Genomic DNA, 14,225 nt, shown 5'->3' with positions numbered 1-14,225 from the left:
CTGGAGGAAGAGCATTTAAATGAAGACTGCAGTGGATGCAAAAGACCTCAGTGGGGCCATGCCTGGTGCATCCCAAAGAACCGCAAGTCAGCACTTGCAGAGCACTGAGCTGGAGGAGAGCAGCAGGAAAGGACAGTGATGAGGAGAGGACTCTGAGGCCCCTGGAGGGACCTTGGCTTTGGCTGTGCCAAGAGATGAGATAAGAAGGCACTGGAGCAGCGTCATTTCATTTAAAATGGATGCCCATATAGAACAGACTGTAGGGAGCACAGGAGGGAAGCAGGGCTAGTAATGCAAGCAGGGGGTGGTTTATCTAGTGACTCCTACTGCTGTTATTTCTACTGTGCACTGGAGACAACTTGTTACCCCTCTTTGCGTCCTCTGAAGTAGCAAGTGCTCAGCAATGCACATAACAAGTTCTCCATGAGTGTTGGTAAAAGGGAAGAAAGAGAGGAAGAGAGAAGGAAGGGGTGGACTCCCGTCTCTGAGGCAGAAGAGGAGAGCAGACATTCAAGTGGCAGAAGTAATAGCAGATTCGGAGGCTGTACTGCTGCTGCTAAGTCGCGTCAGTCGTGTCCGACTCTGTGCGACCCCATAGACGGCAGCCCACCAGGCTCCTCTGTCTCTGGGATTCTCCAGGCAAGAATACTGGAGTGGGTTGCCATTTCCTTCTCCCAGAGGCTACACTGAGTCACCAGAAAAACCAGGAAAAGGCAGCCTGTGCTAGAACGGTTGCCATAGCAACAGACAGCTGTCTGAATGGGTAGCACCCAGGCCAGCTAGCACCAGCACCGTAAGAGTCTGCATCCCTTCTGGCCTTGACCCCGGAGCTAGTGCTCGCCCAGGAAGCAGCTCCCTGGGTTACTTCTCTTAAGAACTCTTTTAAAGTCCAAGGACACTGTGCGAGAATTCTCCCACAACCACTGCACAGCAGCGAAGAAACCAGGGTGCGGGCAGGTCTGTCACATGCCACACACACAAGCCTGCTCCTGGCTGGGAGTGAAGCATAGGAGCTTTTGGTGTACAGGAGCCACCGCCTCCCCGATTCTTGCCTCCTCCTAGCTCTCACCATCCTGCCTCCAATTATCCTGCTGCCTCTCTGTGCCCTTTCCAACTGTGTTCTGGTTTCCTGGGCAACCTGATCCCAGGAAGTTAAAATGAGCCTGCTCAGAAACAATGCCTCTAACAGGTTAACAGGTCTGTGTTTACTCCCAAGACATTTAATCAGATCTCGATTTTTGCTTTCCAAATAAACAACTGGAAATCTCCCCGATGTTTCATTCTTCCTCACTGTATTCTTCCTTACACACTGGTTTATTCAGTGTGGCACAGACCTCCTGTTTAAATCCACAGCTTCTTTGGGTAGTTTAAAAGAAGCTCGAGAGCCAAGCACTCATGAGCAGGCACTAGTCAATGTGAAACATCAAAGAAGTTGATGTTTGTTCATCCTGGCCTGTGGGATTTGGGGTTATGATATTGTAATTTAGTAAATTAGAAGCTTGAACTGCCCATGTTTTGAGAGTCTTATTAAAGCATCTTGACAGGTGGGTTGAGGCCTTGGGGTTCAAATAACTTAAATGATCCTCCCATTCTGTTCTTTGATGCTTTGTTGACATTAGTCTGGAGGACTGACCTTCTGTTCTGCCTCTGAGATGTGGGGAACTAAACAGATTGAATGGTAGAAATGCACACTCAGGCACCATTCCAAGGACATGTTGCTGGGAGTCCTCAAGGGCTGCCTCTGAGAGTGTGACAAAGTGCTTGCCAGCCCCACAGTCTGCCTGCTGCTTAGACAATAATGTGACTCACACAGAGTTTTGATGCCTCTAATAATTGCTCATTCAGAAGCCCTGGCTTTTCTCCAAACCGGCATGTCTGGTTTTGTTCACCCATCCATATCCACAATCGCAGTCTGTTGGAGAGCGCCTCCTCCCGTGCACACCCTGCAGCCCCGCCAGGAGACTGAGCTGGCTCCTTGGGTTCTGATCTTGGCCTCCCTTCACTCCCTCCCTTCCCACCAAATCACTAAATCTATTCTGTCCAACCCCTTAAAGAGCAAAACTAGCAAATGCTTATAAAATATCCTCTGACCTAATAAGACCTAATGACATAATGCCATTTGAATGACATTCTTCATTCAGATGTTTAATTTATTATTTTTTGGCTAAAATTTTAAAAAATCCATTTATCCCATGATGACAATATCAAGGGTTTGAGACTTTGGGCCCTCTCTAGTTCCAGAAATGATGAAGAGAGACCAGGTTCTTGCTTTTTAATTTTGGTATCGCCTGCTCATCCATCCCAGTTCATCATGTGCTCACCTACAGTTTCTGTCTGAATAGAAATTCATTCATTCTTCATACTATCAACAAGACATTCTATGTCTCAACACTGTTCTTTTCACCACACTCAATGTTTTGTCTCTCCAGGGGATTATTGACGGGAAGCCAGTGTGATGATTCCCAAGCTTCCTGCTGCTGCTGCCGCTGCTAAGTCACTTCAGTTGTGTCCAACTCTGTGTGACCCCATAGACGGCAGCCCACCAGGCTCCCTGTCCCTGGGATTCTCCAGGCAAGAATACTGGAGTGGGTTGCCATTTCTTACTCCAATGCATGAAAGTGAAAAGTGAAAGTGAAAAGTGAAAGTGAAGTTGCTCAGTTGTGTCCGACTCCTAGCGACCCCATGGACTGCAGCTCACCAGGCTCCTCTGTCCATGGGATTTTCCAGGCAAGAGTGCTGGAGTGGGGTGCCATTGCCTACTTCGCCCAAGCTTCCTAGGTAGAGACAAAAAAGTCAGTTTCACATTTCTGCCAAGTAAATCAATATTGCAGTTGCTTAAAATGGAGAAGAAGCTAATTGGATAGGTAGACAGATAAACAAGGAAGAGTAGATAGAAAGATATGTTCAGTTCCAAGAACTTCAAGATTAGATTAAATTTCTAATTTAGCAAAGGATGCAGAAACTCAACTAAAGCAAGGTGACCACACAGAACTAGGCCAAATGCAACCTATATCCATTGCACCACCCTCCACCCCTACACATCCTTCAGAGGGGCTTACAATGACCAGAGGCTTAATTCTGTGCCCTGGTATAGTCTTTTTACACATGGGGCTTCAGTGGCTGTTTGGAAAGAACTTGTATGATCTATGCACTTAATGCTTCTACTGAATTGAGTATGTACAGGCAATGGCACCCTCTTCTAATTTTAAGCCTAAATTAGCATTTTTCCTTCCTCAGAATAAAGGAGAACCAGCCCTCAGGTGTTCTATGATATCGGGCCAGTCAACATTCTGAAAACACTCATTTTTTCATGGCAAATCATTGAATATCTATTACCTCATCATTAGAAACACACACACACATTTATTACAATAAATATTATAAATACAAATCTACTGTAGAGAACTTGAAAAGTACAAAATAAAGTAAAAAGTAGTCACCTGTTTGACTAATCAGAGGTAGTAACTGCTGTCAGTTCTTTATCCGTTTCTCTTCATTTTCATTAATAAGTATTAGATATATAAGGAAATGAGGACCCTGGTGTGTTTATTTTTTGTATTTTGTTCCCTTTTGCACTTATCCCATGAGTGTTTTCTCACTGTCATTTTCACTATCATTCTAAGCTAAAATGCTCACAGCAGCACAGCATTCCATCACAGACCGATACTATCATCATTCCCTGTTGTTGGAATCATAGGTTTTCTATTTTTGCTGTTAAGTAACACAGAATGAACATCCGTATACAAAATTCTTGGTGCACATGAATATTTCTTTAGAATCAGTTCCTAGATCAGTAATTACTGGGTCAAAAGGTAGGCAATATTTTTCAGGCTTTTGATACATAAGAAACTATGCTATGCTATGCTAAGTCACTTCAGTCGTGTCCGACTCTGTGCGACCCCATAGACGGCAGCCCACCAGGCTCCCCCGTCCCTGGGATTCTCCAGGCAAGAACACTGGAGTGGGTTTCCATTTCCTTCTCCAATGCGTGAAAGTGAAAAGTGAAAGTGAAGTCACTCAGTCGTGTCCCACTCTTGGCGACCCCACGGACTGCAGCCTAACAGGCTCCTCCGTCCATGGGATTTTCCAAGCAAGAGTACTGGAGTGGGGTGCCATTGCCTTCTCTGATATCAGAAACAATTTACTCTTTCCCATGCTCAGAATGCCAGCATCTAAATTCATGGCTCTTGGCCAAGTTTCAAAGAGCAGCAATATGAATCCCAATCTGTCTGTATTCAATCTGTTTTCTATTTTACTTTCTGAATGCCTCATTGAATTTAACATCCAGTATCCAAACAAAGGCCCCAAAGTTTCTCAGAATTTATCAAACTTGAGAAATTAACCCACCACAACCTCTAGACTGCAGTTTCCAAAGCAAATCCTGTCCAAAATCTAGATTCATGTGTAAAAGTTTGACAGAAGTCACACAATTCATTTCAGTGTTCTTTTATTGAGTAATACAATGTATCTGGGGCTTCCCAGGTGGCATTAGTGGTAAAGAACCTGCCTGCAGGAGAGATGCAGGTTCTATCCCTGGATGGAGATCGCCTAGAGAAGGAAATGGCAGCTCACCCCAGTATTCTTGCCTGGAGAAGCCCATGGACAGGGGAGCCTGGTGGGCTGCAGTCCATAGGGTCACCAAGAATGGAACATGACTGAGGGGACTTAGTACAAGTGCACACTGTATATCTGAAAGAGTGATAAGCAAAAGCATGTATGAAAGTAAATAAAACTCACCCCACACTAAGGCCTCTGTCAAGTACCAGCAGAATTGGTCTAGAACTTTTACATGATTTCCAGTGCAGCCGGCATATTCTACTTCTTTTCTTTTTATTCTTTTTACTTTATTATTTTTTATTGAAGTATAATTGATCTACAATGCTGTGTTAATTTCAGGCATACAGCAAAGTGATTCAGTTATACATATATATATTTTTTCAGATTCATTTCCCTCATAGGTTATTACAAAGTATTGAGTATACAGTAGGACATTGGTTATCCATTTTATAGATATATTCATGTGTATATGTTAATTACAAACTCCTAATTTACCCTCCCCCACCCTTCCCAGTTGGTAACCACTTTTGCTGCTTCTTGCTGTTGTTTCTGAGTTGGAGAAGGAAGAAAGACTTGTCTTATTGTCTAGCAAATTCTATCTTTAGACTTTGTTTAGCTAGTCTGTGGTTGTTGCTCAGTAGCTAAGTCGTGTTCAGCTCTCTGCAACCCCACGGACTGCAGCATGCCAGTAGGCATTACCATCTCGAGGCATGAAAAGTTCAGGACGAAATTGGTGTTTTCTAAATATCTCTATTACTGGAAAGACTTCATCTTCTCTTTATTTAATTCCACAGACCTCTTCCTTTACTGATATGAGTCCCATTGAGGAATATCCTGAACTTGAGGACAACTTTATGAGTGAGGAAAGGGAATTACAAGAGGATGGGGAGGAAAAGGAAGAAGAAATCCCTGAAAATGCAAATACGGAAATGATTTCCATGCAAACATTACTCCAAGTGTTCCGAGGAGGAAATGAAGTACTGGACGCTAACAGATTTGCCAGCCACCAAAAGTTAGAGAACATTTATTTAGAGGTTGGTTGGATTCTTTCATTAAAGAGACAACCTATACCCACGAAAATTTCCATCAATTTTGAGTGTATGGTCATAGAATTTCTCCTGAAATGTCTCAACGTGTAGAAATCATGATGATTCCTTTAGTAAATAAAATCATTTTTAGCATCATCAGGATCATAGATTTAATTAACTTATTTTTTTTTCTTTTTAAGAACTTCATAAAAGTGTTTCAGGACCTAGGTTCCAAGAACTTAGAGCCAATTGAAGTTGCTGTTCTTCTGAAGCATCCTTTTATTCAAGACCTGATTTCAAGTTATCCAGATTATAAGATCCCTGTGAGTATTACCCAAAGATCCTAATACAGTCTTTTTTTAAAATTGTCATTATAATTTTATTTTATTTTTATTGGAGGATAATTGCTTTATAAATGTTGCATTGTTATATATATATAATATATAAATATATATGCATATATATATATATATGTATATCCCTTCCCTTGTGAGCCTCCCTCCCCCCTAGCATCCCACCCCTCTAAGTCATCAGACAGCACCAGGCTGGGCTGTCTGTTATATAATAGCTTCCCACTGGCTATCTACTCTACGCATGATACACATATCTACACATGCATATGTCAATGCCACTTTCTCAATTTCTCCCACCCTCTCCTTCCCCCACTGTGTCCGCAAGTCCATTCTCTATGTCTGCGTCTCCATTTCTTCCCTGTAAATAGGTTCATCATTACTGTTTTTCTTGATTGTCTTAACGTGGTTGAATTCAGGTTCAGGGCTTGGTGGGATAAAACAAGCGTGGAGGAAGAGAAGGAGGGAAGAAGCTGGACTAGGCTAGACCAGGGTCTCGGGAAGCTAAGCTGGTAACAGCATCAGGCCAAAAAGGCCAGCCCTCAATACCGCAAGGCAGTGAGTTCAGGCAGAGTAGAAGTGACTATCAGTACACGGGTACCATGATAGTTAGCACTACCAGTATATGCGTAATATGATTAGTACCACCAATAGGCCTACCAATATTAGGGATAATACCATAGAGCTGCTCCACCAGGACTCTGAGGCCTTGAGTCTACCACAGAAGGCTGGAGGTAAATGGCAGTAAAAGCTGGATGGGTGGCTATATTCATGTTCTGCATTATTCCAGCCATCGAATGACCCTGGCCTATGATTGAAGAGCATGGGGAATAGAATCCCCCTGCGCAAGAGAACAAAGGAGACCCTGATCCCCAGCCAAGCGCTGATTTATTCACCAAACTCTCATCACAGTACACATTGTTGCTGTAACTCATCCAGTGACCATGTTTCTGAAAGAAGGGATAAGGGTTCCATCAGAGAAACTGTTCAGGGTAGGAACATTGAGGACCAAACCCAGAGAGGCTGGACCAAGACAGCAGAATAAAGGAAGGAAGAGAGGAAGAGCTGGGCCTCAGAGCTCACACCATCACCTCGCACATCAACCACACATGCTGAATGTGCATCTACCTGGCAAGTGCCGGGTCCCCAACAGCAAGGGCTACGGAAGGCTGGGGGTGACCACCTTTCAGAATGTGGCAGGTTGCTACAACCTTCTCAGAAGCCTCACACACTTAATAGCATGCAGTCTCCCTATTTGGCTTCTGCTAATGGTTTATTGGACTACAGAGAGTTAGCTGAGTTTTTGATAAAAGCACTTTCACTTTGATAAGATGCAAGTGATCTAAAGCTGAGCACTGAAGAATTGATGCTTTTGAACTGTGGTATTGGAGAAGACTCTTGAGAGTCCCTTGGACTGCAAGGAGATCAAACCAGTCAGTCCTAAAGGAAATCAGTCCTGAATATTCATTGGAAGGACTGATGCTAAAGCTGAATTCTCTAATACTTTGGCCACCTGATGTGAAGAGCTGACTCATCAGAAAAGATCCTCATGCTGGGAAAGATTGAAGGCAGGAAGAGGATGACAGGGGATGAGATTGTTGGATGTCATCACCGACTTGATGGACATGAGTTTGAGCAAGCTCCAGGAGTTGGTGATGGACAGGGAAGCCTGGTGTACTGGAGTCCATGGAGTCGCAAAGAGTTGGACACGACTGAGCAACTGAACTGAACTGAAATGTTTCCTTATCTCTAACCATCGTTGTTGTTGTTGCTTAGTTGCTCAGTCATGCCCTACTCTTTTGTGACCCCATGGACTGTAGCCCACCAGGCTCCTCTGTCCGTGGGATTTCCCAGACATGAGTACTGGAGTGGGTTCCCCAGAGGATCTGCCCAACCCAGGGATCGAACCCGCGTGTCTCCTGCATTGGCAGATGGTTTCTTTACCACTGAGCCACCAGGGAAGCCCTCTTAACAATATCACATCATTATATCTTTACAATTAACCATCCTCTTTGTAAAATTATTTGGGTCTCTTTATTTAAACAGGCCCAAAATACTTGGATATGTGGTTGGCAATATTCCAAGTAATTGTCTCATACATCCCACAAACGTCTACTCTTCACAATGAAACCCATATGTCACAGGTTCCTTTTTAGCATCTTACACTCCTACTTTCACTCATAAAGACCAGCTTTCTTCCCCACTTAGGATGAGAATGGGATAAATCAGTGTCACCCTGGATTTAGTGGGAACAGCACACATCAGAACTAGACAAAGAGGTGGAGAGAGGTGGGTGAGTGGGTGCATGGTTGTCACAGGCAGGATGGGGGGCAGTCCGCCAATTGAGGGATATCCCTGCCTTTTCTGTCATCTGAGCAACCACCATTCTATGTGAGGTGGGTTCCAGAAGCCCATCTCTTTAGACTGCATTTCATCCTACACATTCTGTTCCACATTTCAGGGAAAAAAAAACCCCATTTTAAACCAGCAAAATAATTTTCAGCTCCTTAGAATAATGTGCAGTAGGGTTTACCTTATCTTACCAACAACAACTAGGACCCTAAAATGATTCCACCATCACTTCCTCCTATTATGGGAGAAGAACTCCCTGCAAAGTCAGGATGATTTGGGGAACATTTTTACTCTGGCCAGAATGTCTAACTATTACTGACTTTTGCAGAGACGATTCTATCTGGCACGTTCCTGAAGAAAAAACTCTGGCAATAGATGACTGACTGCCTTCGAAGATCAATCCCCTGAAGATGGATTCTGATCCTCAGGGAAAGCTGGAGTCAGCAGGGTTCTTATTACTTTGTGCATTTCTCTTATTTAGCAAGGAGTTTTATCAGCGTGCACCCCAGCTGAAATACTCCTGGCATTTTGAATAGCACAGGACCGACTCTGGCATGGCAGAACGTCTGACATTCTGAATTGCTGCTCACTATATTCCGGGAGCACCTTGATGCACTGATGACCAAAAAGATCTCTTCACGTTCCCCAAATCCTGCTTGGTGCACAGACCCCTTGGGTTGAGAGCACCTGCCCTCCCTCCCCCCACCCTCACCCCACAGCTGGAGCTTGTTCTGACCTCCAGCTTCAGAGTATGAATGTCACCTGACACCCTAATAGTAGAAAGAGAGCTTGTCAGTCTGTCTAGCTGTCCAGTGGTTCATTCCTTCATTGCCAGGGCGCTTCTGCAAAGTCAGCTTCTTCAACCCTCCCCCGTCCTGGTCCTTCATCTCTCCTCCCTGTCATCACTCCACCCTGGAATCTGAAGAGAGGACATTGAACCACCTGCTAGAATCTAGTCGGGGCACCGTTCCGACGAGAATTGAGCCTTTGACCTGAAAAACCTAAATGTGATGCTTGAAAAGGAAAGAGGTTCCCTTTCCAGTAAGATGCTCTATTCTCATTTTTACTAAGCAAATAAAGAAAAGGAAGAAAGGAAAAGAAAAAAAATCTCTGAAGACTTAGTTACTAACACTCTCATCCTGTCATCAATTTTTTTGCTCCAGATATCCATGTGCAAGTAAATAGATCACATTTTTAAAATGAACTTTAACCACAGTGATGTTGTTTGAAGATCTTTCAAGATAAGTAGAGCAAAAACTAGAGTGTGGTTTTTCGGGTTAAAATGTTGTTTGCTGTTATAAACAGTGGGAAGTAAAGGTTGTCACCCAACAGCCCTGTGTTTACAAGATTCGTGTTTGGAACTAGCAAACATTTTAAAATACATATGAAAAAGACCAGTTTGGGTAATTATTTTGATACGTGTTATTTTTTGCTCCTGTGGAGAGGTGGCCTGGCTTTGTGGTTAGGAGAGCAGACTCAGGAGCCATGTTGATTGGGTTCATAGCTACTGTGTGACCTTGGGCAAGTGACCCCGTGGTGCCTTGGTTTCTCTGTAAAATACGGTTAATTCTCAAATATGCCTCTCAAGGTCCTTGTACAGAGTAAATGACTTAAGCCATACAAAGTGCTCAGCTCCGTACTTGGTAGACAGAAAGCCCTCACTACATAGTAGGGGCTTCCCTGGTGGCTCAGATGGTAAAGAATCTGCCTGCAATGCAGGAGACCTGGTTTGATTCCTGGGTCAGGAAGATCCCCTGGATCACTCCAGTATTCTTGCCTGGAGAATTCCATGGACAGAGGAGCCTGGCAGGCTATAGCCCATGGGATGGCAAAGAATCAGACACAACTGAGTGACTAACACTACAGAGTAATGTTTATTACTATTATTATTACTGCCGGCCTCTTGGTGGTTGCAGTGCATAAGAAGTAATTCTGACCCATGCAAAATATTCACAGGTGAACTAAAAGCCGGCATTTCATCTGCCAAGTTCGGTGTCTGCTCTCTGGAAAGAAAGGAGACTTTCACTGCAGAGTGTCATGATGACAGGGGGTCCAAACCAAAGTCCCAGGAATCCACATGTGGTCAAATACAACTCAGAAGATCCATGTTTTGTTTTGGATTTTATAGTTATTCAACTCAAGCTCATTTATTTAACTTCTTCTTTCATAGATTTTTATATAGAGAGGTTATTTTCAAGGAAGGTTCCTAAATTCTTAAGAAAATGCTTTGCTTAAATATAATAAGATCATTGAGGACACCGTCACTGGGTGGTTAGTGAAGAAAGTTAATTTCCTCCAATAAGTAGATTTACGCGTGTAAGTGGACATTGGATTTTCTGCACCAACTCACCAAAGGTAGTTTCTAGTGATGCACACATATGCTGCATAAAATGTGAGTCTCTTTTAACAAAACCTGTACATCCAGCAGATAGCCTTAATATCAAGGGTTCCATTCACTAGGAGATAAAAATAAATCTTTCAGTGTTAAAGTAAGAATGTCACAGGAGAATTTCTTAGAAACAAATGAGTCAGGACCTGAGTACATGAGGGCAAAGGACCTATAAATATAAATGTACCCGGAGGGGACACAGTCTTCAAGGTATCTGACTTTAAGATACACTCCAACCGCCTCTATTATGTTTATAACAAAATACAATGGCTGCTTCAGCGCTTTGCATTTTCGAGGCACCCATGCCAAACATTTCTAGACTCTCTCAGCCTTTTCTCCACTGTTACTTAAAATTATGGCCCTTGATTTCAGCCATAAATCTAGCCAAGACTGATTGAAATATCTAGAGCTTATAATTTTCCCCCATGCTATGGAGTGTCAAATAATCACAGGTCAACTCATTCCTTAATCCCCAAGTAAATAGTCACTAGTCAGCAATAGCTGTTACAAATAATATTCTCTGCAAAGAAGACCTGTCAGTAAGTACTGTGGAGGGTAGGACGAGAAAGGTCAATGGCAAGCAGCTGGTCTTTTTCACTTAACTTGCCCAAGATTGCCCTTCAGCTGTGGGAGATCTATATTTTTAAAGAACAAGCTCCTTCAAGAAAATGATTCACTATGTTTCCTGGCAGTGACTGATACAGCCATGTGGGTGTCACTCAGCAGGGCTCTGTTCAGATGCCGAACTAATTCATGTTTTCATGAGTAAAATGACTACAATCAAATAGAAACTTTTGGAACTCAGCTCTGAAGTAAAGAAACTTATATTCTTGAATAGTTCCCTAAAAAAAAAAAACCTGGAAACTGAATAAATGTAATTTTACATTTTCGCCTTATGCTAGCTAGTACCCATTCTATTCAGAAAACTAAGATCATGGCATCTGGTCCCATCACTTCATGGGAAATAGATGGGGAAACAGTGGAAACAGTGTCAGACTTTATTTTTCTAGGCTCCAAAATCACTACAGATGATGACTGCAGCCATGAAATTAAAAGACACTTACTCCTTGGAAGGAAAGTTATGACCAACCTAGATAGCATATTGAAAAACAGAGACATTACTTTGCCAACAAAGGTCCGTCTAGTCAAGGCTATGGTTTTTCCAGTGGTCATGTATGGATGTGAGAATTGGACTGTGAAGAAAGCTGAGCGCCGAAGAATTGATGCTTTTGAACTGTGGTGTTGGAGAAGACTCTTGAGAGTCCCTTGGACTGCAAGGAGATCCAACCAGTCCATCAGTCCTGGGTGTTCTTTGGAAAGACTGATGCTAAAGCTGAAACTCCAGTACTTTGGCCACCTCATGCGAAGAGTTGACTCACTGGAAAAGACCCTGATGCTGGGAGGGATTGGGGGCAGGAGGAGAAGGGGACGACAGAAGATGAGATGGCTGGGTGGCATCATCGACTCGATGGACATGAGTTTGAGTGAACTCCGGGAGTTGGTGACGGACAGGGATGCCTGGCGTGCTGCGATTCATGGGGTCGCAAAGAGTCAGACACGACTGAGCGACTGAACTGAACTGAACCCCTTCTATTAATACATTGTGATAATATCTTAAATTTATTTTATAAACATCTGTGATTTAAAATGTAGCATAGTTGGATATTTTAAGTGGACAAAAAACAGATCATTCTATCCCTAATATTAAAAAAAAAAAAAAAACGAAGGGATAATTCCCTGCCTCAAAATAATCTGCTGTTCTAAAAGTCTACAAATCTGTAAACATGATTAATTTAGCATTAGAATTTTCCTTTAATAGAAGATGAATATTGTTTTTTATTGGTTAATAGGGAAATAATGTTTTGCCTTGCCCGTTTTGTGCCAAACTCTGTGTAATTGCCGGAGAAGGAAATGGCAACCCACTCCAGTATTTTTGCCTGGAGAATTTCATGGACAGAAGAGCCTGGTGGGCTACAGTCCAGGGGGTCACAAAGGAGTCACACATGACTTAGCAACTAAACAAGAACTGTGTAATTGCTTTTACAAATGTTATCTAATTAATCTAATAAGACATCTCTATTATTAGATCTTACTAGATGGGGAAATGAAGTCTCTAAGATCTTTGATATCTTTCCATTGGCAAAATTAATAAGTTGCAAGGCAGGATTCACACTAGAGAACAATTTTCTCAAAGGAAAAAATAAAAACTCACTGTTTAATCCTGCCACATATTGAAGCCCATATTATTAATAATCATTACTTCTAATTCATTTATTAAGAGTTGTAACTTCTCTTTAAATCTCTTCTCTTAGGATGTTAAGATAATTCTCCAAAGGAGTGAGCATGTACAAGGAAGTGATGAAGAGAGGTCTCCTTCAAGACTTACAGAGGAAAAGAAATGAAGGCACAGGAGTGGCAATGAATCTTCCAAACAACCCATGTAAACATGGTGTTTGTTGTATACATTGTCATTGTAAGTGAAGAAATGGCCCCTACCAGCCTATGAGGGACACTGTAAAGGGAGTCCTCCTTCCTTAATTCAAAGAATATTCTGTAATAAACCTTAAATTTCTGAGCCAAAATCCAAAGTAAGAAGGAATGCATTCTGAAGTGATTCTGAAAACAGAAGACACCAAAACAGTATTTTCAAAAGTAAACAAGCACTTATGTCATGATGTGTCCCTGTGAGAAGTATCTGCATTAGGCAGATACATTAAAAATTCTCCCAAAGCTCAAATCAGGGCAGCATGGCTTCATACAGTTTGTATTAATAGTTCTTGCTCCGTAAAATCCCAAGGTGTGTCTCACCAGTCAAAGAAAAGGCTGTTGTCTCAGCTGCTGGTATAGTCACGATCCTGTTGTCTATGCATAGTCCTTAATTAATAGAATATGTGTCTTGTAGAGATTGATGTACAATGATAGTCTTTACTTGTGTAAATGAGTGAATCTAATTCAGTGATACTTATCTCAAGAAAGTGATTTTGTTTTGTTGTATTTTTTAGCTTTTTATTTTATTAATATATAGCCATTAACAATGTTGTGACAGTTTCAGGTGGACAGCAAAGGGACTCAGCCACACACACACACATGTATCTATTCTCCCCCAAAGTCCCCTCCTATCCAGGCTGCCACATCGAGCAGTGTTCCCTGTGCCATACAGAAGGACCATGTTGGTTATCCATTAAGCATAGCAGTGTGTACATGTCCATCCTAAACTCCCTAACTATCCCTTCCCCTCTGGCAACCATAAGTCTGTTCTCTAAGTCTGCAAGCCCGTTTCTGTTTTGTAAATAAGTTCATTTGTATCATTTCTTTTAGATTCCACATATAACAGACGTCATACATTATTTCTCCTTCTCTGTCTGACTTACTTCACTCGGTGTGACAACCTCTGCTGCTGCTGCTAAGTCACTTCAGTCATGTCTGACTCTGTGCGACCCCATAGACGGCAGCCCACTAGGCTCCCCCGTCCCTGGGATTCTCCAGGCAAGAACACTGGAGTGGGCCGCCATTTCCTTCTCCAATGCAAGAAAGTGAAAAGTGAAAGGG

General features: G+C 42.6%; 1 protein-coding gene across 4 annotated transcripts in view; it reads left to right on the top strand.

Annotated features, from left to right (window-relative positions):
* Positions 1-13,633, top strand: part of LOC102284917 (sperm flagellar protein 2) — a 207,936-nt gene extending 194,303 nt beyond the window's left edge. For 2 of the 4 annotated variants that reach the window (XM_070357654.1, XM_070357652.1), the window contains 3 exons: positions 5,352-5,591; positions 5,786-5,908; positions 12,989-13,633. In XM_070357654.1, coding sequence (XP_070213755.1) covers positions 5,352-5,591; positions 5,786-5,908; positions 12,989-13,078 — 453 coding nt within the window. In that variant the 3' untranslated portion in view covers positions 13,079-13,633. The other 2 variants (XM_070357653.1, XM_070357655.1) reach the window with 2 other exon arrangements.
* The last annotated feature ends 592 nt before the right edge of the window (positions 13,634-14,225 follow it).

The sequence above is a fragment of the Bos mutus genome, chromosome 20 (assembly GCF_027580195.1).
Source record: "Bos mutus isolate GX-2022 chromosome 20, NWIPB_WYAK_1.1, whole genome shotgun sequence".
NCBI lineage: Eukaryota > Metazoa > Chordata > Mammalia > Artiodactyla > Bovidae > Bos > Bos mutus.
This window is presented reverse-complemented; position numbering and strand designations above follow the sequence as displayed.